The 22,925-nt window shown below is 49.0% G+C and overlaps 1 protein-coding gene across 4 annotated transcripts in view; it reads right to left on the bottom strand.

Moving 5' to 3' along the window:
- Positions 1 to 22,925, bottom strand: part of ENPP6 (ectonucleotide pyrophosphatase/phosphodiesterase 6) — a 153,892-nt gene that overhangs the window by 39,173 nt on the left and 91,794 nt on the right. For all 4 annotated transcript variants that reach the window (XR_006655789.3, XM_053916446.2, XM_053916447.2 and 1 more), the window contains one exon: positions 10,882 to 11,061. Coding sequence is in view for 3 of the 4 variants with exons in the window: in XM_053916446.2 (XP_053772421.1) it covers positions 10,882 to 11,061 (180 nt within the window). In the remaining variant the exon portion in view is untranslated. The remainder of the gene's footprint in view (positions 1 to 10,881; positions 11,062 to 22,925) is intronic.

Raw genomic sequence — 22,925 nt, forward strand, 5'->3', positions numbered from 1 at the left:
TAAAATCTGAAATCAATGGAGAATATATAATAAGATTCTAAAAGTACTCAATTAATGTAAAAGAAGACAAAAATTGAGCTACAAAGAAATAAAAAAAAACAGTTAAAACAAATTAAAAAACAATACACAAATGGTAGGCTTCATTCTAACCATATCAATAATATATCAAATGTAAATGGATTAAACAGTTCATTTAACTGTGAGAGATGGTCAGTCTGGATAAAAATTTAAAACTCAAATATATGCTGCCAACTTGAGAAAATTTTTTTAAAAATATAAATATACTGACTGGTTAAAAAGAAAGGGATGGGGAAATGTTTTACCCCAGAACAATAAATACAAACCATTGGATATGGCCTTATAGCCAGGTAGATTTCTACAAAACATGAAGTGATGGCAAAGATGGGCAGCTGGCACTCGGTTTTCAGGAGGGACAGTAAAACCTGCATAGCAGGCTACTCTACTAAAAACTGCAGGCAGCTGTAACACAACGGCAGGTGTCTAAACACAGAAGAGGTACAGTAAACACGTGGTATAAAAGATAAACAACGGTGCACCCGTACAGGGCACTTCCACGAACAGAGCTTGTAGGACTGGAAGTTGCTCTGGCTGAGTCAGGGAGTGAGGGTGAAGGACTAGGACGTTACTGGACAGAACTGTAGACTTTGTAAACAAGTCCACTTAGGCTACAGCAAATTCATAAAAAAACATCTTCTTTCTTTAATAATAGTTAGCCTTAGTTCACTATAACATTTTTACTTTATAAACTTCTAATTTTTGAAGCTTTTTGACTCATTTATCACAAACACATTGTACAGCTGCACAAAAATATTTTCTTTCTTCATAGCTTTATTTTATAAGCTTTTTTCTGTTTATATTTTTCAATTTATTTTTTATTGATGCTTTTTCCTCATTTTTGTTAAAAATAAGACAAAATCACAAATATGTCCTTTACTCTATACCTGCTGGCACTAAATTCAGGTTTCTTTGTTTGCAGAAAAGGCCATTATTTTTGAAAGATATTTTCACTGGATGCAGAACTTTGTGTTGATCTTTAGTTTATCATACCACTTTGAGGATATCATTCCATTGGCTTTTTAGATTCCAATACTTCTTTCATAAAGTCAGCTGTCAGTCTTATTAATGCCCCCTTGAACAATTTTCTCTGAATGCTTTTAAGATTTCCTTATGATCTGTGGTTTCCAGCAGTTCTTAAATGTGTGATGTTCTCTTCCAGGCTTCCCAGCACTTCTTGAACCTGTGATTTGATGTCTCTTGTCTGTTTTGGAGAGCTCTCAATCATTATCTGTCAGATATTAGAGAGATAATGATTCTCATTCCCTGTGTCTCATTCTCTGTGGGTATGTGGCCTTTTCACTATGTCCCCCAAGTCTCCTCCATTCTTCTCTACCTTTTTCATCTGTTTGCCTCTTCTCACTTAAACTAGGTAGCTGTATTCAGTTCTAGAATTCACTTTCTACAAAAACAACTCCATCCCTGGCTGGTGTGGCTCAGTGGATTGAGTGCAGCCTGCAAACCAAAGGGTTGGCAGTTCGATTCCCAGTCAGGGCACATGCCTGGGTTGTGGGCCAGGTCCCCAGCATGGGGCTCGAGAGAGGCAACCACACATTGATGTTTCTCTCCTTCTCTTTCCCAAATAAATAAATAAAATCTTTTTTTTTAATTCCATTTTACTACCGGTGTGTCTCCATTCTGTCACTCAGTTCCTTAATCATAGCACTCCTAGAGTCCATGCCTGACATCTGGATCACCTGTGGGTTTGCATCTGTTGTCTGCTTCTTTTCCTCTTGGTTTTTAGGTCAGGTCTCATTTTCCTATATTCTCGTTATTTTCTCCAATTGAATGCTGCATATCCTACCTGTAAAATTATAGGTATCATTTGACACTTTTTATGTTACCTTCATTTAGAGAATATATGCTCTTGTTTGCGATGGGCCCCTAAGCCGTGGGAAGACCATCACAATCCAGAGTGGATTTAGTCAGAGTCTGAGCTGATTCAATGCTCAGCTTTGTCCTTATTAAAGCGCGGCCCTCAAGAAGTCTCCATCTCTTTTCTATTGCGATTCTTCTTCCTAGAATGTTTATTGCCTTTTGATGTCCACCCGACAGCCTGGGATGTTTACGAGGTCTCTTCTCCTTGGTGGTCTGTGAACTCGAGTTGTTGTCATTTTCCCTCTCCTCTCGATCCTTCAAAAGCTCCTCACCTGCTGCTTTGGAGCCCCGCGTTTGACTGGGAGGCACACAGGATGCCAACTGCCAGATACACTCCTTCTCTAGGTCTTGCTGTGTCTCTAATCCATCACACGTGTGCACAGCCCAGCACACTGTCTCTTGTTGTTACTGGAGAAAAGAGTAGTTTCAAAACAACCAGTCCTGGCATTCTCCCAAGTAGAACCCCAAACTTCAATAAATAATCGTCAAACGTAATAAGTGACATTTTATTAAAAATGAATCTCATGATGAAAGACATAGGTATGCTTTTAAAAATTAATTCATATATCCATGGATGACTATGACTGACCTCTAGTAGGAGACACGTTCAGAATCCATTCTATTTTTATGTGTTAAATGTAAGTATTAAGGAAGTTGTTCACATAAATAAGTAGATGGAAATAAAAGTAGCTTGTTGTACCAATGGCATTTGATTCTTTGAAGTGTTTCTGGGAATGCCAACCTTCACATAGTGATCTAGCATCATAAATTCTTGAATAATGGTTTGGCTGACAACTCAATGAAGGTTTTCTTAAAAAAAAGCAAGAATTGGAAAATACTTGATTTTTAAAAATTTTTTGTTATTTTTATCACTAGATACATTCATTTCCTCAATACCTGCACAAATTTATTTGCCCTGTCTTTGTGTGTGCGTGTATACATAGTAGAGGCTTTCCCACACTGGGGCAACGCATCTCAGTAAGGTTCTTGATGGCTGAGGGACAGCCCTTTCTTATGCAAAGTAGAAAAACGCCATGTTTTAGGATAATTTTCACAATACATATGAAAGCTGAGGCTCCTAGAATTGATTCCCTTAAAACTATTCTTGTTCTTGTAAACCCTTGGGAAGCCAGTTTGAAGACCCCTGAAATAGGAATCTACTCTATGAAATAGGAATCGACTTAACTTCCGTCATCAGAAAATTATTTTAACTTACCTATTTTGCCACAACGCTTGACCGTGACGGGCCACGACATTGTCAAAATAATTTTGCAAAGCTATGGTGTCTACAACTCCAGCATTGCCATACGGACGCTCCCAGAACAGCCTTACATCCAGTACCTTTGTTTTACAGGAGAGAAAATGAGAGCCACCGGTGGGAGGAGTGAGTGGCCCAAGGTCTCCCTGCTGGCCAGCCCTGGGCTCTCCCAGCTCTGCACACACACCGCTTCCCTGCACCTTCCTTGCTTCCACGCAACTCTCTCCCAGGACCACCAAGCCGAGCCCATAAAAATCACATCTCTGCAGCTTCCTAGAGCACAGTTCTCGCCATCCAAGTGCAGCTCCGCTGGCCAACTTTGACACATCTTGTAACAATAACTGCCGTGCGCTGCATTTTCTGTGATATGAGGCAGGTGTACGACTGTTGAATACACGTCTCAGGAGAGCTTATTAAAACAGCTAAGCCAATTAACTCACTTAGAAACATGGAACCTTTTCCAGGAAAACGCAGCTGAGGCCCAGGAGCTGGTGGGAACGAGTCCTTGGGGAAAGCAGGCCTTTGATCCCCCCGTTGGCTGGGCCTCTGGGGCCAAGAGACGTCCAGCGGCGTCTGTGTTCTGATGGAGACAGAGGGCGGTGGGCCAGCCTGATGCAGGATGCTGCCGAAGACTGGCCTTGTGTTCAGGGGCAGAGAGCAAGCCCAGGAGACGAAGGAGATGAGAAACACTTGTCCATTAGAGCGGATTCCGAAACTGAACGGAAGATGACTCAGTGGGCATCAGAAGTGACTAATAGGAAACCAGGGTGAGGAGGGACGGATGCCTAACCCCTGCTGAGTCTCTGCTGCAGGAGGTCGGTGGAGATACCACAGCAAGGCCTAATGAGGCCAATGCGGGTTTTAATCTCTGCATCTGCTAGCTGGCTTTTGATGGAAGAAATCTCGGCGCTGGGGTCAGGGCCTCCCTCCTCTCCAGGTGAGGAATGAGTGACCACTGCTAGACTGGGGTCCCTCAGGGCCCCTCAGATATGCTATCAGGGCTGAGGCATATGCTCCAAGATCATCCACATCTTGCAGATGGTCACACAATTACAGTGAGATCGTACTCCCCCCGCAGAAAGCCATCTTGCCCTCTGTACCACATGCTGTTCTCAACCACAGTCTCCTCTGAACAGGTGTTTTCCCGGTATTTGGACCACAGCAGACGGAGTCAGTTCAGGGTGCAACATGCTGCTGATCCCTCCACAGCACAGCTGAGCGCTGCAGCTGGTTACTGGAGCTCTCGCACCTGTCCAGGAGTCCCAGCCCCCAGCACCCCCAATCCCAACCTGTGGTCTCCAAGTCTGTCAAACTGCCCTTTCCCTGTGTGTCTGGGGTCCTTGCTCCTGACCTCTGAGGTGGCCCTGAGCCACTCCAAGCAACGCTAGGACCAGGAGTGAGTACTGTGTGTGTTGGCCCCGCAAAGTCAACTCTCTGCAATCCTTGGGCCAACTGCCAGGGGCCAGTTTGGTGGCCACACTGCCCAGGGTTAAGCTCCACCTCTGCGTGTGGCCATGTGTTTCTGCTCCCCCAACCCGAGACGTGAAGAAGCCACCCTCCCTTCTCCAACACCCCAGTGGCCAGCTCCAGCTGTCCGCCTCTGTTCTGGGAATGACCCTCCTGCCCTTCCTGACCCTGATGGCCCCTCCCAGAATTCTCTTGGGGAGTTAAAATGGGGCTTGTGTTTCGCTCTGTGGTCTTTGCTGAAGTGTGTATTTGGATTCTTGATGTGAATTCAAGAATTTTTATTGGGGCCAAGAGGGACCTGGGTCAGGGTACTCCCTGTGGGACTCAGAGCTCTGGTTCTGGGATCTGGGGACAGAGGGTGGATTGAACATCTACTCTGGTCACACATTCTGCATATCTGACCTCTTTTCACATGTCAGCCAGCCTGAGAGGAACATGGGCCATTCCTGTTGGACAAATAATGACACTGCACCGCAGAGAAATGAAGGGACTGTCCCCAGCAAGGAAGTGGCTGAACTGGTCTAGCATCCATGTTCTGGCTCTTTGCTTTGAATTTCCCCAGGGTCCCCAAGTACCCCAGTGAAGTGCTGGAGCACAGCAAGAGAACAGGAGCCGGCAGGGCTCTCTGCCCACCAAGGGCTCAGGGGCAGGGGGAGTACCACCTCTGTGTCCCGGCACACGCTGAATCAGACAGCCGGTGGCCCACTGACCCAGCCAGGAAAGGCACAGCAGAGGGGGCTGAGCCCACTTGCCCGCTGACTGACCAGGAGGTGTTTGGCACCAACCAAGAAATGGATGCAGAGTGGCCCTTGGCCACCAAGAGCTGAGACTTCAGCATTCTCTACTGAGGACTGACTTGATTTGGGAAGTACCAACACTGTGCCCCTCCCTCTGGACCCCTCCCCATGCTCTGAGGAGCTGCTGGCAAGCCTGTGGGGGGGCTGCTGGCACAGCAGGAGCACAGGGTCTTCCCCAGCCTTGGCTCAATCTCTTAATCCCAAGTCCAGGCCGTCCCCAAGGTCCTGGCAATCCATCCAGGTCTCACCACTGTGGTTACCCTGGTCCTGGCTATTCCCACCTCTTCCCTAGGCCCATGCAGTGACTCCCTGAGTGGTCAGTCACCCCTTGCCCACCCATGGAGGATGCACACGTTCCACTCTCCACATGGCAGTCGGAGCAATCTTGTCAAAATGCCAGTATGACACTGTCACCTTCCTCCTTGAAACTTTCCAATGACTTCTTGTTCATCTCAGGATAAGAATAAATTCTTCAGCTTGAACCGCGAGCCCAGCCTGGCCTTGGCCTCTCTCCACCTCACCCACAGCACATGCACCCTCCCATCTCAGTTTCTTGAACCTTCCATGCTTCTCCCATCCCTTCCATGACCTTAACACATGCTGTTCCTTCTGTGTGGATGCTCTGTCCCCCCAACACACCCACTCTTGCTTCCCCCCCCCAACCCTCTCAGGTGTTACATCACACTCCCGGGTGAGGCCAGATCCCTTATGAAATGATACAGCAATGCAGCATGCTTTTCACTATTCTGTGATTAACAAGTGCACTTTCACATTTATTTGGGCTCATGGGAGATCACCATCTGTCTCCTTGATTGGATAGTAAACTCTCAGGGTCGAGAAGAGCCTGTATCTGGTTTTGCTCATAGCTGTCTCCGGAGAGCTTATTCCCAGGCCTCAAGTCACACCCTTTTAAGATGCTTTATGAAGAAACAGATTTGTGAAGAATGAAACTTCATCCCTGGATTTGTCTGTAAGGCTTTTTAATTACCATAATGGATGCTGCTGAGGCACCGTGAGCCCTTTTGGCCAAGACACCATCCTAGGAAAAGAGATTTCACAGGCTGGACCGCTGTGAAAACTACCCCACGCTGTGGGGGTGGCTCCCACAGGCAGCGGCCCAGAGAGGCCAGGCCCCTCGGTTTCTCTGCAGCAGGAATGGCCAACGCCTAGAAATTCTGCAGAATGCTTTTGAAGATCACGTCTCCTGTTCAACCTCAACTGGAAATGAGAATGGGTAATCCTTTTCCTGCTGACACAGACAGACAACATCGGCAAGGCGGGTTTTGTCAAAGTCACAGCGAACAAAGGAAATGACTCAAGGTGAATTCAACCAAGAGAGTCTTGGAGAATTTTGACCCAAGCCTACTTTGGCCAGACAACATTAATTATGAGAGTTTGGTTTCCCTGGATATTCTGGTGAGTTTTTAACACATGTTTACAGCACATTTAAAAGATCAAATCAATTAGATATTACAGAGGTATGTGTTGCCATGGGGCCAGAATCCTCGTCATTGTGGGCTCTTGTGTTACAAGAGCCCAGAATTGGGAGTGTAGTGTGCATGGGTGTGTTTTTCTGGAGAGGGGCTGCATGGTTGTGATCACTTCCCTAAAGAGCTCTGGATGAACAAGGCCAGGAACCAGCAAACTACATTCTAAGGCCTTTCCTGGTCCTAAAATTACGTACGTCTTAAGCTCTGATGCTAAATTGGTGATGTGATTGGAAAATGTAGTGGAAATCTGGATCCCTTGCATTTGCAATGCCAAATATCTGCCTGGAAAAAAAATTCCAGGTTTTATCCAAATGTTTGAAGTCACACACGTAGAGTCTAAGAAGGTCACTGTCGTGTTAACCCACGTAGTTCTGTGATTGCTGCTGGCTCCTAGTTGTCCCTGTGCCCGAGCACAGCCCATCTGAAGGTCAGAGGGGACCCGCCACAGCAGGAAAGGCCGGGGTGCTGTGTACAACCCACAGTTCTTGATTGACAGCCCATGTGTGCCTCCTTGCTTGTCCCGGTGAAACCACCTTGATTCTCAGAACCGAACCTGATAGAAGCTGAGTCAGATCCCCGCCACTACCTGCCCACCCAGCTCACCTGTGGAAAGAGAGGCAGGGGAAGCCAGGGACAGATGTGTCTTCCCCCTGCAAAGAAGGTGTCTGATTCGCTGGAACACCCAAACAGGACAGCAAGAGGCCAGCAGACAAGCACAGAGCTGTACCCAGTACCCTCTCAGGGCCCTGCGAAGAGTCGCCCCCAAGCCCCCCAGACTCTTGGCTGTAGGGAGTTAACACTGCAACAGGCAAGATGAGAGACGTGGGACTTTGAGTCCTTACAAACTCACTCCAGAGAGTCTGAACCGCAGACTCCTAAAAGGTTACTCCTCTGTGTTCTTTTTGGGTTTCACGATAGCCACAAGATAAACACAGAAACGGCCACCACTGTGTAAGGCAGGCCCAATGGCCCGAAAACACACCCTTCTCTGCTTTGTGCTACTCTCCACATGAAGGGAATGCGGCACCCCTCCCTTCTTCCCCTCAATAGAACTCCTCTGACGTCAAACCACAAGGACAGAGCAGGGGAATAAAATCAGGGAAGGACACACGTAAGCGGCTCTCATCCTTTGCAAAAACACCACTAGGTCCTAGCTATGCAGTGCCTGCTGATTCCTTTGGGCCTTCCCAAAGCAATATCTGACTTCGGGCCTGGGAGCGATTCCTGAGGCACGCTTCTCCCTGCACAGCTCAGTGGCACCACTGGGTGGGGTAATAAGGGGTCTGTTCACATCATTCTCTTTCTGCAGGCCTGAGGTGCGGTATTTTGGACTCCTCACCGCCGATCAATTTTTCAGTCTGCTGCTTTATCTACCTGACAGGAAGACTTGAACTACTGCCATTTCTAAATTGCACTTCTAAATATTGACTTAATGGCGAGACTCCGAGTGTCATAACACAGCTCACTGGGGCAAGGAAGACTTTCCAGGCCTCATCGAGAGGTCTGTACAATGTCCTGTGGGAGGAGAGAAGGAAGAGGAGGATTCGAGAAGAAAAACAAAATGAAGTCATGTTTAGAAGAAATGCCACCGCCCTTCACTTCATCTCGCTGAGACAAATGAACATGCACTGTGCTACCCGCGGTGGCTGGAGGGGACCCAGGGGAAGGGAGAAAGGGGAGAGTGACCCTGAAGCCTTCAGCCATCAGCCAGTAAGAACGGAAGGTGCCCAAGCCACGCTGGCTGGGCCGGGCGGCAGAGCTGTGGGAGAGAGCCAGCTCCCAGAGAGCCTTTATTTGTGTGCCCACTTTAGGACTGGACGGCGTCTAAGAATCAAGAGACTTTTCACCCAGTTTCTCTCCAGATGCAACATGGCTAGATCTTGAGCTAATCCTCATTGAGGTCACCGAGGAAATTCTAGGAGGCTATCTTTGTAGCTCCTTTCCTCCTGGCAGTTAACACTACAAAGGGATCTTAAGGCATCCCATCACATTCGCTGTTGAACTGTGAATCAGAGGAAGCGACCAGCCCTTCCTTGACCATAAGGAGCTGTTTTGGAGGAGCAACAAGGTATCTGCATGCAAATTAGCTTTGAGATTTGTTTTTTAGGTACTCCGTGATCTGTAAGTTCAAGGTGTTTGTTATAATTAAGGGGCCAGACTCTTCCACAGGAGATAAAGGATAGTGCTCCGGAACTGCCCCTCAGAGAAAAGTCTGGAATATGGCAACTGCCTCCCTCTGGGATCTTCCCCCCTCTGTCCCTGAGTGTTGTCATCCATGGGTCTCCCAAAGGTCATTGGCAGGAGATCACACGTGGAGGAGGCCTGTGGAGAGCTGGGGAGAGATCGTGGGGGAGGAGCTCTTAAAAGTCCTAGGATAGAGAGTGTTAAGTTAACCAGACGCCGTGGAAGAGTATTCTGTGGCATTGGGGCGACATTCACCTTGTTGGTCCTTGGGTTTGTTTGAAGGTGGGCCCCAGGCAGCGTGCCCGGTCTGTTCGCTCTCCTATGTCTATGCATGCAAGCCCTTGTGTTGTTGACAGTGGTTTCTGAGAGTGACCTCAATGTGCGGCACCATATTTTGGCTTCAGGCCGCATCATACTGGGCTGAACAGTGAGCTTAGCTCCACTGGCAAGCCTGATCCGCTCGGCTGACCCACCCACCATCTTATTTCCTTGGTTTCCCATCCAACTCTGAGAAGCGCTCAGGCTCCATTTAAGGTAATGCAGCTCTCTGAACCCCCTCCCTTGCTCGAAAGCTTCTTGTTGGGTCAGCCAAGGGAGCACTGCAGACAGAATCCCAGATGCCTTCTGAAGAAACCCTAGCCCTGCCCCTGAAACCGTATCTGCCAGCAGGCCCAGCCTGCGCTAGCCTTACCAGGCTCACCTAGCGATGCATCTCTGCCCTGTGGCAGCCTTGAGTGCCCTGAACAGCCTTCTACGTGACCACCTCCATCCAGCATCTTCCAAACTCCTGCCAAAGGCCCACGCCCTCAGTGTGGGCCAACTGTGATTCAGTCTTGGCTTACTCATCCTTCTCTCCGCTCTCCCCACCGCGCCTGCTGCCCTCCCCCACCTCCCACCATGCCGTCACGATTCTACCAGGCTGCTGCTGCCTCCAGCCCCGGCCCATGAAAGGCCCTCAGCTGCTTCTCCCCAGTGAGCCCCTCATTTCCTGTAGACCTCCCCTGACACCTTCTCCCATCTCGGCTGCCCTCCATATCACGCCATCAAGAGTTAGGAAAAATAGTGTCCGCAGCCATGTGCATGGAAAAGTCAAATTGCCCACATATCGAGGAACAAAGCCCACCCACGGGGAGACAGTGGTAAGATGATGATTTTGTTATCACCGATCCTCTCATCCTTAATGAAAGACTTTCCCCTGCCAAGATAAGAGCATCCTGGAGACTCCTCACAGCAGCCAGGACGGTTTGCACGATTCCTCACCTCATTGCCATGCGTAAAGTCGTTTCCTTTCTCATGGGATATTAATACAAGGGGACTTCGTTAAATACACTGCGGGAAAGTTGTAAGTGCTTTGAGTAGTCTTTCCAATATACTAGAGGAACTCAAAAATCTATGGAAATAGTATGCCGAATTCTTTCGTAAGGCAAATAAGCATCCTATAATTATCTCTCCTGGACAGCTAAAATTTTGCACAGGAAAAAGCATGACATACTGCAGCCACATTGCTGAACCAGGGGAATCAGGAAGTGGTATTGTGCCTAGTCTGGTTTTAGAGAGTTCAAAATAATTTTTTTTTACAAACATGCTCCTAAGAAATATTTCTTAAATAAAAATCCTATCTTCCAAACCCTGGCTTGGTCTTCAAACGCATCTCCCACATGCTTTGTCTTCAGAGACTCTATGGAGGGGGGGGTGGAGATTTGGAAAGTGGGCAGGGCCTGCATGTACTCACCTGGCCAGTAGTACATGTAGACCTTCCTCTGGGCCTTGGTCAGAGTGACCCACAGAGGCTCCGACCCATTCCACCAGAGAGGCAGCAGGCTGTCTCTGTTGACACCAATGTCAAATGACTTGTTGGTGGTGGGGTCCCACATGTAGTTCCCGATCATCTGATGCACCTCACAGTGTCGGCCTGCATGAATAGAACACCGAGCTTGTCAGTCTATTGTTCAGGCATTTTCAGATTGTATCTTCATTTTCTGTTTATAAAAGCCATTCAATCGCGTTTAGGAAGTACAGGACAGCATAAATCAACCTTGGCTTCTGATTTTTTTTAACATAGACGTTCCTTCTCTCTCGTTCTACCATAAAGGCCTACCATGGGGTCAGAAGCCCAATAACTGATCGAGGGTGGGATCATTTTGTTCGAAGTTAATTTGCCAAGTCTGGAGCTATCTTAAGTTAAACTGAGGATACTGCGTGCAAAATCCACCCCGCTGCTCACGGCTTGAACTCTAAATGTGAACCAGTATGGACATTGCGGATCCCTGGGGAACCAGGGTTAAGTCCTCAGCCCTGAGCGCTCTGTCTCTGTCTCGGCACCCCTTCCAAACTGTCCTCCTACAAGAGCAAAGCAGATGCCATGGCAGGCACTCCCTTTCTTCCTGCACAAGGGTAGTTATCACTGTAGCGCTGAGCCATGACAGAACCTATGGCATTTGGAACAGAACAGCGAAAAATATTCAACATTGAAAAAAAAAACCCCAAACCACGCAACAGTCCAAAGGGAGTGTTACAGAGACGGGAGGGTTGCTTTTGTTGGGCATGGCTCAGTCCCAGAAGCGAAGCCAGAAGTGAAAGACGCAAGTGCTTGGACTCTTTTGAAATATAAGGCTTAAATTATTTATTTTGTGGCAATCTGTTACATCTTTAAAGTGAAAATAACACAAACATTGGCAAGTGCATCAAAAATTGCTGCGATTTTAGTGAGCGTCATTTGGCACCGGGATGAAACACGCGCCGCGGAGCTGCTTATGCTTCATCAAAGTGGGTTTTTCGTTTGTTTGCTGGTGTTGGTTCTTCGTGACTACCCCTGCCCAACACACACACGCTTTATTTTTAAACCAAAACAAGGAAAAGACCATAAAATACAATTTTGAATATTTGGAGACCCCACATATCATAAAGGAAAAATCCTTGTTTTTCATCCCAGAAACCCAGGCATTGCACGAATCAAGCTTTGAGTTTAAAGTGCGGTGATCCAAACGTAGTGGGGTGTTTTTTGGTTTTGTTTTTGTCTGTTTGACCAAAAGCTTTGCAATTAGTTTTCTGGTCCTAACCAAAGCTCTTATATGTGGACTGATAAATTTTTTAAATAAAATAGAAACTGCAAATTCTCTGACGGTTAGGAAACTTCCTGGTTTCGTGCATCCCTTCAGCTGACGCGCACTGAGCTCCTGTGCACGGTGCGCTGCGACAGGTGTACAGATGCCACTCCGAGTAAGCGTGGCCTCATCCTGAGTGCTCAGGACGCGGCAGTTCTCGGCAGAGGCTCCTCTGCATGACAGAGTCGGGCTCTGCGGGCCTGGCCGAGAAGGGGACCAGGTGGCAGCTCCAACCTGAGAATCAGGGGGACGTTCACCCACTCGGCGACCGAGGATGATGCCTACTATGTCCTAACTCATTGAAGGTGGGGGCACATTTCTTATAGCCCCCACTATGTTGTTATCTTTTTCCGCATGTCCAAGTTCAATGATATGAAGAGAACCCCTCTCATGTGTAAAAGTTCTTCATCTTTACTCAAAATACTCCATCATGCATCCAAATTTTTTTATCATTGTAATGATGTTCACTCACCCCGTTCACAAGGCAACAGGACAATACGACAACCGTGACAAATGTCTCCTTTACAGACTCTTTCCCTGTGGGTGTTCTCTGACACTCTCCCACGTTCAGGGAGGGCGTCTCACCGGAGCTGGTGCGTGAACAGATCAGGGCTGGCACCTGGGCTGGTGCCAGCCTTAGTCTGCTCTTAACCAAGCTGGCTTCCCCGCCTGCCCAGCTTCTCCTGCTCTCTCCTGGTACTGCCTGGGTAACGTGGCGGCTGAAAGGGCAGGAAAGAACAGAGTGTCCCAGCTGCTGCAGCGCACAGCTCTCGTCTCCACGTTTCCGCCTGACCCTCATCTAGCTTCATACGCCCGCGACTCTCCTTGATTTTCCTCTGGGCTCACCAAACAGAGCTCCGTGGTAGATGCTTCACAGGGACCCTTTGCTCGAGGCTTCAGCAGAGGCTTTCCTGACGCCATCACCAACCATGGATTGCAGGTGGTTTTCAGGGGTCGTGTAGAGAAGGCCTACTGTTGCTGCTCCCCCAAGTGACGCTCTGTGGGGCTTTAACATCTATGCCAGGAGGCGCAGTACTGATGTGGAACAGGGGCAGCTCCTGGTCTGAGAATTTCCAAACACAGTAAACGTTTTTCTTTTCCCCTCACTTATCCTAAAACCTCAGAGTGTGTAAACACTCAGGTTCCACAGCCAATAAGGAATTTTTTAATTATACAAATGCTTTCTTAATTCCTGCTGTGTAATCACCTTTACAAGGCAATAATCATCTTTAATTTCTAAATCCACCCCTTGTGCTTCCCTGCGGTCTGCATGTGCTTCCCTGGGATGAATGGGGCTGTGTCTACTAAGTATCAAACAGCTGTTGGAAAAGTTACATTTTAGGCACATCAACTTATTAAAACATGGCAACATAAAATACAGTTAACAAAATGCCATCAAGGAGCTCAGAGGTGACTCTTCCGGAACATATGCATTTTCATCCACAGGCAGCACCCAAGGGCGTTGCATTCAGAGTTGCGGGCAGGCCTCTGGGGCCGCGCTGGAAGTCTGGGTCATAGCCATGTGTGACGGGCACACTGACCCAGGCTGTGGACAGTGTGTCCAGCTCAGAAAGATGATGGGCACAGTGGAGAGGCGACAGGCAAGTGGTCAGACAGACCACGCCTAGCCCACTTCGCGGGTGAAGTGACTGAGGCCAGAGAGGTAACTGGCCTGGTGTCGCAGCAGGAGGTGGAGCCCAGCCAGACCCCAAAGCAGGTGGCCGGGCCCGGAGCCCTGGCCCTTCACCGTGGGCACCTCCTCGCACTAACCACCTGTGCAGGAGCTGGCACTCAGCACCGGCCCCAGCACTCGGCCAGCCCACAGGGATGAAGCTGCTGCCCGTGTAGTGCCAGCTGTTATGCAATCTGCACGCTCCCACCCTCGAGGACAGGATGACTTCAGGGGACTGGGGGAGGCCAGGGTTAAGGTTCCAGGGATCAGCTACACAGGTAGCGCCTCACCTGGAGCAATGAATGGAGGCGCTACAGGCCAAGTCAGATGCAGGAGGGGTCATAACCTGAAGGCCAAAGGCCTGAACCAATTTGACAAGGGCTTGCTGACCGGCTTAGTACTAAGCTACCAGTTCCTGGCCACCTCCTGTGTATCTGGAACCAAGTGTCTCAAGCTCCCATCTCATTTAGTCCTTATTGTAACTGCAAGACATAGAGGACATCACCCTCATGCTGCAGGTGGGAGGACGAAGGCTCAGGATGGCTGGGTGACAAGACTTGGCCCAGGCAGCTGGTGGAAGGGCAAGGCCCTGACCCAAAGCTGTACCCTTCCCAGTGCCAGCCCCTCTCCAGCCTCTAGGTTCTCATCCACATACCGGGGCCTGGCTGTTTTAATAGAAACTGCCTTGATACCCAGGTCTGCTTCTGAGACTCTCACTGAAGTAACGCATTGAGTTTCCCAGGTCTCCAAGAAGCCAGATACACACCTGTCTCTTGTGATCCACTATCGTGCATCAACATTGCCATAACTATTTCTAACGGCGAATGCTGCCAGGCAAGGGGGCTAACCACGCAGATGAGAATCTTACGTTTTCTCTCCCTCCGAAAGGAGTCCAGCTGTGAAGAGAGTCTCCCAAAGCTCTGAAACCTTTGGGTCTCAAGTTAATGAGTGCATTTTAGAGACCGAACGTATATGCATCACCTCAAATTGACAGGGTTCCAAAAAGTAATTACAGACCCGATTCAGAGCCGGCAGCCTGAGAATGTTCTGTAAGGCAGACTTTCCCACGACCAGCCTCCTCTGAGCACTTTTCCTTGAGTATTTGCACGGTCTCAAGACTAGTTTAGACCCTGGTTAGTAAATTTTCAAATAAATACGTGATATCCCCAAGACTTGAAAAAAAAAAAAAAAGAACAATGCATTACTCAAAGCACCCGAGTCACAAATCGGAATTTGCTTTATGGGTTGCCTCCCCTGGGGAATACATCCTGCTTTCTCAACTTGTGCAAAGACAGAATCTGCTCTGTTAAGGAAGGAGTTTCGAATGAAATACGCAAGATCAAGTTGAAAGAGAAGTTCACAATTTGCTCCCCTTTAAATGCAACTACTGATGTATGTGCCAGACACAGTCATGATTAGATTCTGAATCACAAATATTGCAAGACCGAGATAACAGGCTTTGATTACAGGGTGAGGTGCAGGCGGCTACAAAAATAACCCGCTGTGTTCAAAGGGGAGAGATTTTTGATTAGAGACTTTTTTCGCTCATAGTTTTGAGGTCATGGGACTCAAAAGAAAGCACTGTTTGATTTTTCTGGGGTGTACTAGCTTGGTGCCACTATTTAACAACCGAAATGCAGAAAAAGAGGCAAAAATTATTTTTCTGCACAAGGATAGAAATGCAAATTTTGGCGTTTTCATTTAAACATGTTTTGGTTCTGGAAAGCGAATTTTTACCAAAGCTCTAAGAAAGGTCCAGACAATTTGATCCATCCTCACCTCTGTGAAAAGTTGGAGGGGAGCTTGAGTGAATTATGGCATTTAAGATGGAATCTCTTTTGAGACACCTTTCCATTGTACTGAGCACTTGTGGGGACCTAAGGTTGGAAGGTATTTGGAAGGGAAACTTGTTCCTAGTCATAGTCTTCATACGAGAGAGAAACCCAGCCAGCATCTCTGTCCGAAGCTCCCCCGTCCTCTCCCTGGCAATAAATTGTCCATCTTCCCCCATCCACTGGGCTCCCTCCCCCCGACTCCCGCAGGGACATCAGACTGACCCTGTGCCTCACGCCACCGGGGGTGGTTACGTTGGCTCCAGGCCCTTGTCATCCTGTCTGCTGCAGGTGGACAGGGGCCCTTTCTGCACTCCCTTCTGTCTCCAGGATGGGAGTTCTCTTTGCGCCAGAGCAGGGGGTTGCTCTCATTTTCCAGGTGCCCCCCCCCATGACTGGGACAGGGTTGGGGGTAAAGATGGGAAATTCAATTCAGTAAGAAAAAAGGGCTCAGTTAGGTTTGGGATCTACGCCACATTCTCCCATACAGCTTGTCGGCTGGTGTAGAGCCTGGGATGACCGATAGGTCATCTCCTGCAACACGGACCAGAATCAAAATACTATCAGATCAATCACTAAGGCCAAGAACTGATCAAGAACGATCAAATCCAGCTGTTCTGGGAGTGTGAGGTCATCAATAATATCAACGGCTCAATCCAGTGTGAACCAACCAGTCTACAAAAACAATAGAAAACAAATGAAAGAGAAACCCACCTTTTTTTTTTTTATGAGAAGCAAATGGAAGAAAACTCATTTTTTTCAAATGGTTAATTATGTTTGCCGTTGGTAGAATGTGTGAGGTATGGTGCTGGCTGGTCCAAGTTCACTGCCCTGGGCCAGGTGTGGCCATAAAGCAGTGAGACCAGCTCCCCCAAGTCACAGGAGGAAGAGAGTTTAGGTCGTAGCTCACCTGCTCTGATCCATGACCAGCACGGAAACAAAAGGTGTGTGCGGTTGACAAGGTGCCTCATTTAATGGTTTGTGTATACAATGCTCTCTGGGTGTTCTCAGTGTATATAAAACGTGTTGAAAGATAATTTGCCTTCGGGATGAAAGAGTAACTCAAATGCACAATTCATCACTTGGCTCTGCATGACAAGTGTCCTTTTGATGCCTCCCTAGTTTCCCTGTCCAAATGGTAGACGCCATGGGCACAGAGGAGCATTTTGAGTGAAAATTGGAAGCATCCGGGCAGCAGATGAGAACTGGTGGGGACAGAGGGCCTGGGAGAAGCCTATGGCGCAGCAGACTGGAGACTGGGTCCTATTCCCGCTGAGGGATGTCACAGGAGCCACTGAACTTGAGTGAGCTTCAGTGTCCTCCTCTGGAAAATGGAGATATCATACTTTCTTGCAGGGGTAAATAATGGGGGGCAGGTAAAGCTTCGGCACGTAGTAAGCATTTGATAAACGCACGACACTCCCTGAGTCCCCCTGAAAGCGCAATGGGATCAAATAGTTATCAATGCTTTTTAGGGAAGTATGAGGCTGGGCAGCTTAATTCTTAGTATTTAGTCTGAGGCAGACTCAAAATTCTGGGAGGAAATGAAGAGAAGCATTACCCCATTTTGCTCAGGAAAGTCTGCCAGGGGTGAATGCCAAAATCAGACACCACTCGCAGGGCTCACCTTGGCTGAGAAGGCACCTCCCCCGCGCCTGGGAAATGTCTGGCCCAACACTGCCCTCTGCTGGCGCTCTCAATAACCTCCACCACCGGCAACCTCGCTGGGGCCAAGCTGAGAGCCTCCTATGACTGGGTTTTTGCCTCTCACGTTTGGAAGGCGCCTCTGGATTCTTAGAGCTGCTAGTGGAGATGCTGAACCTGCCAAGAATCCAGGCCGAGGCAGGGAGAGAGCCAGCCGGGCCAGGCGGCTGGGCGCCCAGGCATTTCCCGCGGTCCCTGTAGCCTGGGTAACAGGGAGCGACAGCCCTGTCTGGACTCGCCTCGTGCTAAAGTCTCCTGTCGCATTTCCACATCCTCATCCACCCCGCTCCTAACTCCTGTTTAGTTACTTGGTATTTTATTATCCCTGACCCCAGCCCTTTCCTCTTTTGGTGAAGGTCAGTGATTTCTTTTTTAATCCAGTTGGTAATGGTCACTCCAGTGGACACTTAACGTACCTATTACCCCTCTGTCCTTCTAGGAGCAGCTGCCCCTGCCCCCAGCGTGGTCCACACAGCAGCTTGTATGACTGAGCTGTCTGGCTACAGCCACTGGACATTTGTCCTAAGCTGTGCCCCACCCCCAACACACACGGTTTCTGCACGATCCAGGCTGGGCGGGTGTGCCAGAGTCCTGCCCCTCATTCCTCAGGCTGGGGGGAAATGCCCTGGAGTAGACATGCTCCCCGAGGGAGAAACTGAGGCTGCCCTGAACACCGGCCACAGAAGGGAGCAGCAGACAGGGCACCCCTCACCCCCACCTGTGCCTCTGGGTGAGGAAGCCACACAGACCTCTCCTGCTCAGAGCGGCAGGGGTGGGTTTCAGCCCTTTGGCTCCTTCTCCATTCTCAAAAGTGTCCTGACTTGCACAGATTTTGCGTGTGTCCAAATCCCCCCATAGAGACAGCACAGCAAAACCAATATCCCAAGGACAGGCTCTACCACAGAACGAGGGACAAAGTATCCCTGCGACTGCCAAGTTAAAAAGCCTATGGCGCAACCCAACCAAAGCTGCAAAGAGCCACACAGCCTTGGCCTCTGTGTGTGGTGCGGCAGAGGGGGCGTGGTTGTGAGCCTCTTCTAGAATAACACCAATCCGGACACTTTCACACTCATCACCCTCTCCCAGCCTACCTGAAACCTTGTCCTAATTTGGAGTTTTGAAATGCAGTAGTCTTGCCAAAACAGAGCTTAACTTGAATCTCCCCAGGAAGAAAAATCAGATAAATCCACAATGCAGCCAGTTTAGAAACAACTGGCTGGGCTTTTCAAGAACGTCGACACTAGGAAGCTCCAGAGAAAGCGAAAAGGCAAAAGGAATAGGGAGCAAGGAGACATGGCAACCAGAGGTACTGCTCGAACCTTGATTAGACTTTTTATTTAAAAAAAAAACTTAAAAAGGATACTTTTTGGCCAGTGGGGAGCATCTGAAAATAACTGGTGATCCAGGAGAATATTCTCTACATGCTGAATTATTTAGGGGCGAAGCATCACAATGTTAGCAATTTACTGTCAAGTGGTTCAGCAAAAACCAAACAGACACCTCTTTCTTGTCACGGGAGGATAAAAAGCATGTTGCAAAAGTTCATGCTCAGAGGACTACCTGAAGGACACGCAGGTAGTCCTAACACGATTTCAGTGCTCTGTAGCTTTGAGATTTTCTGTTATAAAGACTTGGCTGATGTCCACGTGATGAAATGCTCTTCAACAGCAGAAAGGCACAGGCGTGGTGACAAATTACACTGGGAATGAACCCCAAACGCATTGTGTTCGGGGAGAGAAGCCAGACCCAACAGAGCCACATATCACCTGGTTCCGTTCGTGTGAAATGTTTGCAACAGGCAAAGGTGAAAGGGCATCGAGTAGATTCGTGGCTGTCTGGGGCGGAGGTGGTGACCCAGGGGAATTAGCAATAAATGGACGTGAAGGAGCAGAGCTCACAAGGGTTGGGACCCCCCAGGGGAGAAGACAGCAAGGAAAGAACAAGGACCAAAGTCTGAGGTGCCCCAAGGCGATGGGGCTGACAAAAGGGACGTTCATGGAAGTTACTAGAAGCAGAGGTTGAGAGGAGGGAGGAAGCTCAGAACCCCAATAAAGAGACAGTTCTCTAGAAGGGTCAAAAAGTAAAATATCACAGAGAGATGTTGAAAGATGTCATTGGACCTGGCTATTAGAAGGTCTTGTGTGAATTTAGGGAAAGCAGTTAGGGTAGAAGGATGATGTCAAAAGTCAAATTGCAGTTCCCTCCTTGCCCAGCCCTGGGCTGAGCAGCTGCTCCTAACCTTCTTGCTCCCACCCTCACCGCGCTGGTCTGTGGTCCCTTTGTCCTCGCAGCCAGAGTGGCCTTTTAAAATGAAAGTCTGGTCACACCGCTCCTCTTCTCAAAACCCTCCAAAGGTATGTCTGACGCTCACATTAGTGTGCACCGTGACCCACAGGGACCTGGTGTGGCCTTGGCTTGGTCCAGGTCCTTGGAGATGGAGGGACTGAGACGAGATTAGACACTCATGAAGTTTACTGGGGGACATTCGGGGTGAAGGGGAGGAGGCAGGACTGCAGGAGAACCCTCCCTCCCTCCCTCGGCAAAGTCTGACATTTGATCAAGAGGATGGAGACAGAAGGGGTTGGAAAGAAAGGGCCTTTGCAATGCAGGGACATTTTGGCCAGGTTGATGGCGGCCCTTCGGCCACATCTGCCAGTGGAGGAAGGGCGTCACTCAGACCCCGACCTCGCTCGGGACCAGCCTGGGCGCAGGGGCCTCGGCACCAGCAGTGGGGACTCAGCCGGGCGGCTGGAGCCGCGGGTTTCCTTGCTCCTTGCTCACGCAGCCCCAGATCTGGGCGGAGCGTGTTCGTGGCTGACGCACACTAGGTACCTCCCAGACCTCACCTGTTGCTCCCCCACGTCACTCCTCCACGCTCTGACTGCACCTCCGGGATTCCCAGCATGTGCCACCCTGGGTGCTTGACCTTGTGTGTCCCTCCACCTGGAACCTCAGGTAGGGACAGGGCCAGCCAGCCCCCTTAACTGTCCTCACGTCTCTGCTCAAGTGCCAGCTCCGGGCTCGCGCAAGGCGAAGGAGACTTTCCGTAGAAGTGAAGAACGACGGGCTCCCGTCTGTGCACAAAGCGTGTGCTCGGGGAGCATTTGCCTGACGAGCGAACGAGTGAGGCGCTGTTCAGGGCTGAGGATACAGCACCCAGCCCGCCAAAGTCCCTGCCGCCCGGGGGGCACATTCTTTAATAAATTGAACGATTTACTTTTGGGCGCTGGAGTCTAATCCATCATTTATGAACGCAGGTATTTTGTTATACGTCCCTTGAGGTTAATTTTGCAGGAGCATGTCCTTCTAGGAGACGATCCCAGGAAAGAGTGTAACACGGCCCAGGGCCTGAGAAAGCCCAGGGGTCTTCGTTTTCGTTCGAGTGTTTATGTTTCAAGTCTAGAAGGCAAGCGTTGGCTTACCTGGTGCCTGAAACCTTTTCCGGGGCTGTGTCCTGACAGAAGTGTGATCTGGGCTTGACTTCTGTGGGGTCAGTTTCAGGCTTACAAAGCAATCACTTTCTTAAAATACCAACCCAATTGTATTTAACAAAATCAGATGTTGTCCGAGGATTTTGCTCCAAGTAAGAAAGTCATGTCTCCACCAAGTGCCATTTTCAGTCCTTCCAGCACCTTCTAAAGGTCTGGGAAGCCGTGCTCCCTGTGTGGCACTGGTGGTAACGTGACCAAAAGCTCCCACCCTGAAGCTGCACCTTGCCACTCTGTTTGCTGGAAGTCCCTAGGACTCCCCTCCACAGGACCCCGGACAGGCATCTCGTGGGAGATATAAAAAGAAAGGAGCCACGCATGAAAACTGATGCCAAGTAGCTCCAGAGGTCTGAACATTTAGGGACAATTTACCTTCAAAAAGACGCAATTCTGGGGAGAAAAGATTAGGAAAACGTATTGCCAATTAAACGGTGATGACATTTCAAAATACGGACGTCAAACCACAAATGTGAGGTTCGGTTGCCCTGGGCCTGAGGACAAGGCCCTGTTTGCATGTCACGGGTTTCCTTCCGTGATGGCAGAGATACTGACGGTCAAGGAGAAGTCAACCTCTGGCCTTATTAACACTTGGACTTGACACCAAATAGACCTAAAAAGATTGATAGGAATCAAAATGACAGATCAGGTGATTAAGCAAGCAAATGTATTTGCCACTCTTTTAAAACTTCATTTCCTGGATGTTCTGTGTGTGACCCACCGGGGTGGCCCCTCAGCCCGGCAGCTGCTTCTGAGGCCCAGGCCTGGAGCCGGCAGCTCCGCGTGTGAGCAGGCCAGCGGGCCTGTCTGGAAAGTGGATTGGAGTTGATGTAATAAATCGTTCCTGGTGGTTATGCCGGGGATTTCTCCCCTCGGTTGCCCTCCTCACGTGGCTCTTTGTACAGGTTGTTCCAGAGAATGCGGAGGGGGATGGAGCCCATTAGGTATTTCCTAAAAAGACTTAAACATTGTTCTTCAGGGAAATTGGTAGTGAAGGATGTGATTTTAAAGAGAAATTTCTGGCCTAGGTTTCTAATCCCCCAAATCCTACCTCGAGCCAGGCCTTTTTTTTTTTCCCCTGTCTTTTTTTAAATCATAGCACTGAGTCTTAACAGAGCGAGGAGTGTGTGTAAAAACTCAATTCATGCACTGGCTAGGTGGCTAAGTGGTTGGAGCATTGTCCTGTCCACCAAAAGGTCACGGGTTCGATTCCCGGTCAGAGCACATACCTAGGTTTCAAGTTAGATCCCCAGTCGGGGCGTGTACAGGAGGCAACTGATTGATGATTCTCTCTCACATTGAGCTTTCTTTCTCTCTTTCTCTCCCTTCCTTTCTCTCTAAAACCAATAAACATATCTTCAGGCGAGGATTAAAAAAAAGCCAAAACTTAATTCATGCTCTAAAAGTAAATGGAAATGCTAATTAGAGTGCAGTTCAGGTTTGGCTCAGCAGCCATGGCCATGAAGTGGGGTCACAAGATCAAATACCCACCGTGCCTGTCTTTCAATATGAGTCAAGGTCAGAAAGCTTAGGGGAAAGCAGATCAGAGGGGATCACAACACCAGACTACAAAAAGGAGAACCACTACACTCGAACTCACTTCTTAGAGCCCTCACCCCTCCTCATTTCGTCAGGAAAATCCCTGAACCCAGAATCAACTTGAGTCCCCAAGGTTCAGGTACCCCCAGCCCAGACTAGACCCCGGTGTCTTGCTTTTGGCCCATCGCTGTCCTCACACCGATAACCAGAGAAAAGTGACTGGGCCAGAGCCCAGGAAGGGGACGCAAGTGAGGGGAGAAGAAGTTGGACTTGGCAACTAACTGAAACAATATAAAATATGGCTGAGTAAAATACAAGGTAGTCTTGTTTGGCAGAAGCAGGGCCTTTTTATTTCAGGTTATTAAGAAATCCATATTCTCCTGCCGACCACGAAACCACCTGGGTGTGGAAACTGGGCTAAAACAGGAGACCTCTCCCGC

The sequence above is a fragment of the Desmodus rotundus genome, chromosome 13 (assembly GCF_022682495.2).
Source record: "Desmodus rotundus isolate HL8 chromosome 13, HLdesRot8A.1, whole genome shotgun sequence".
NCBI lineage: Eukaryota > Metazoa > Chordata > Mammalia > Chiroptera > Phyllostomidae > Desmodus > Desmodus rotundus.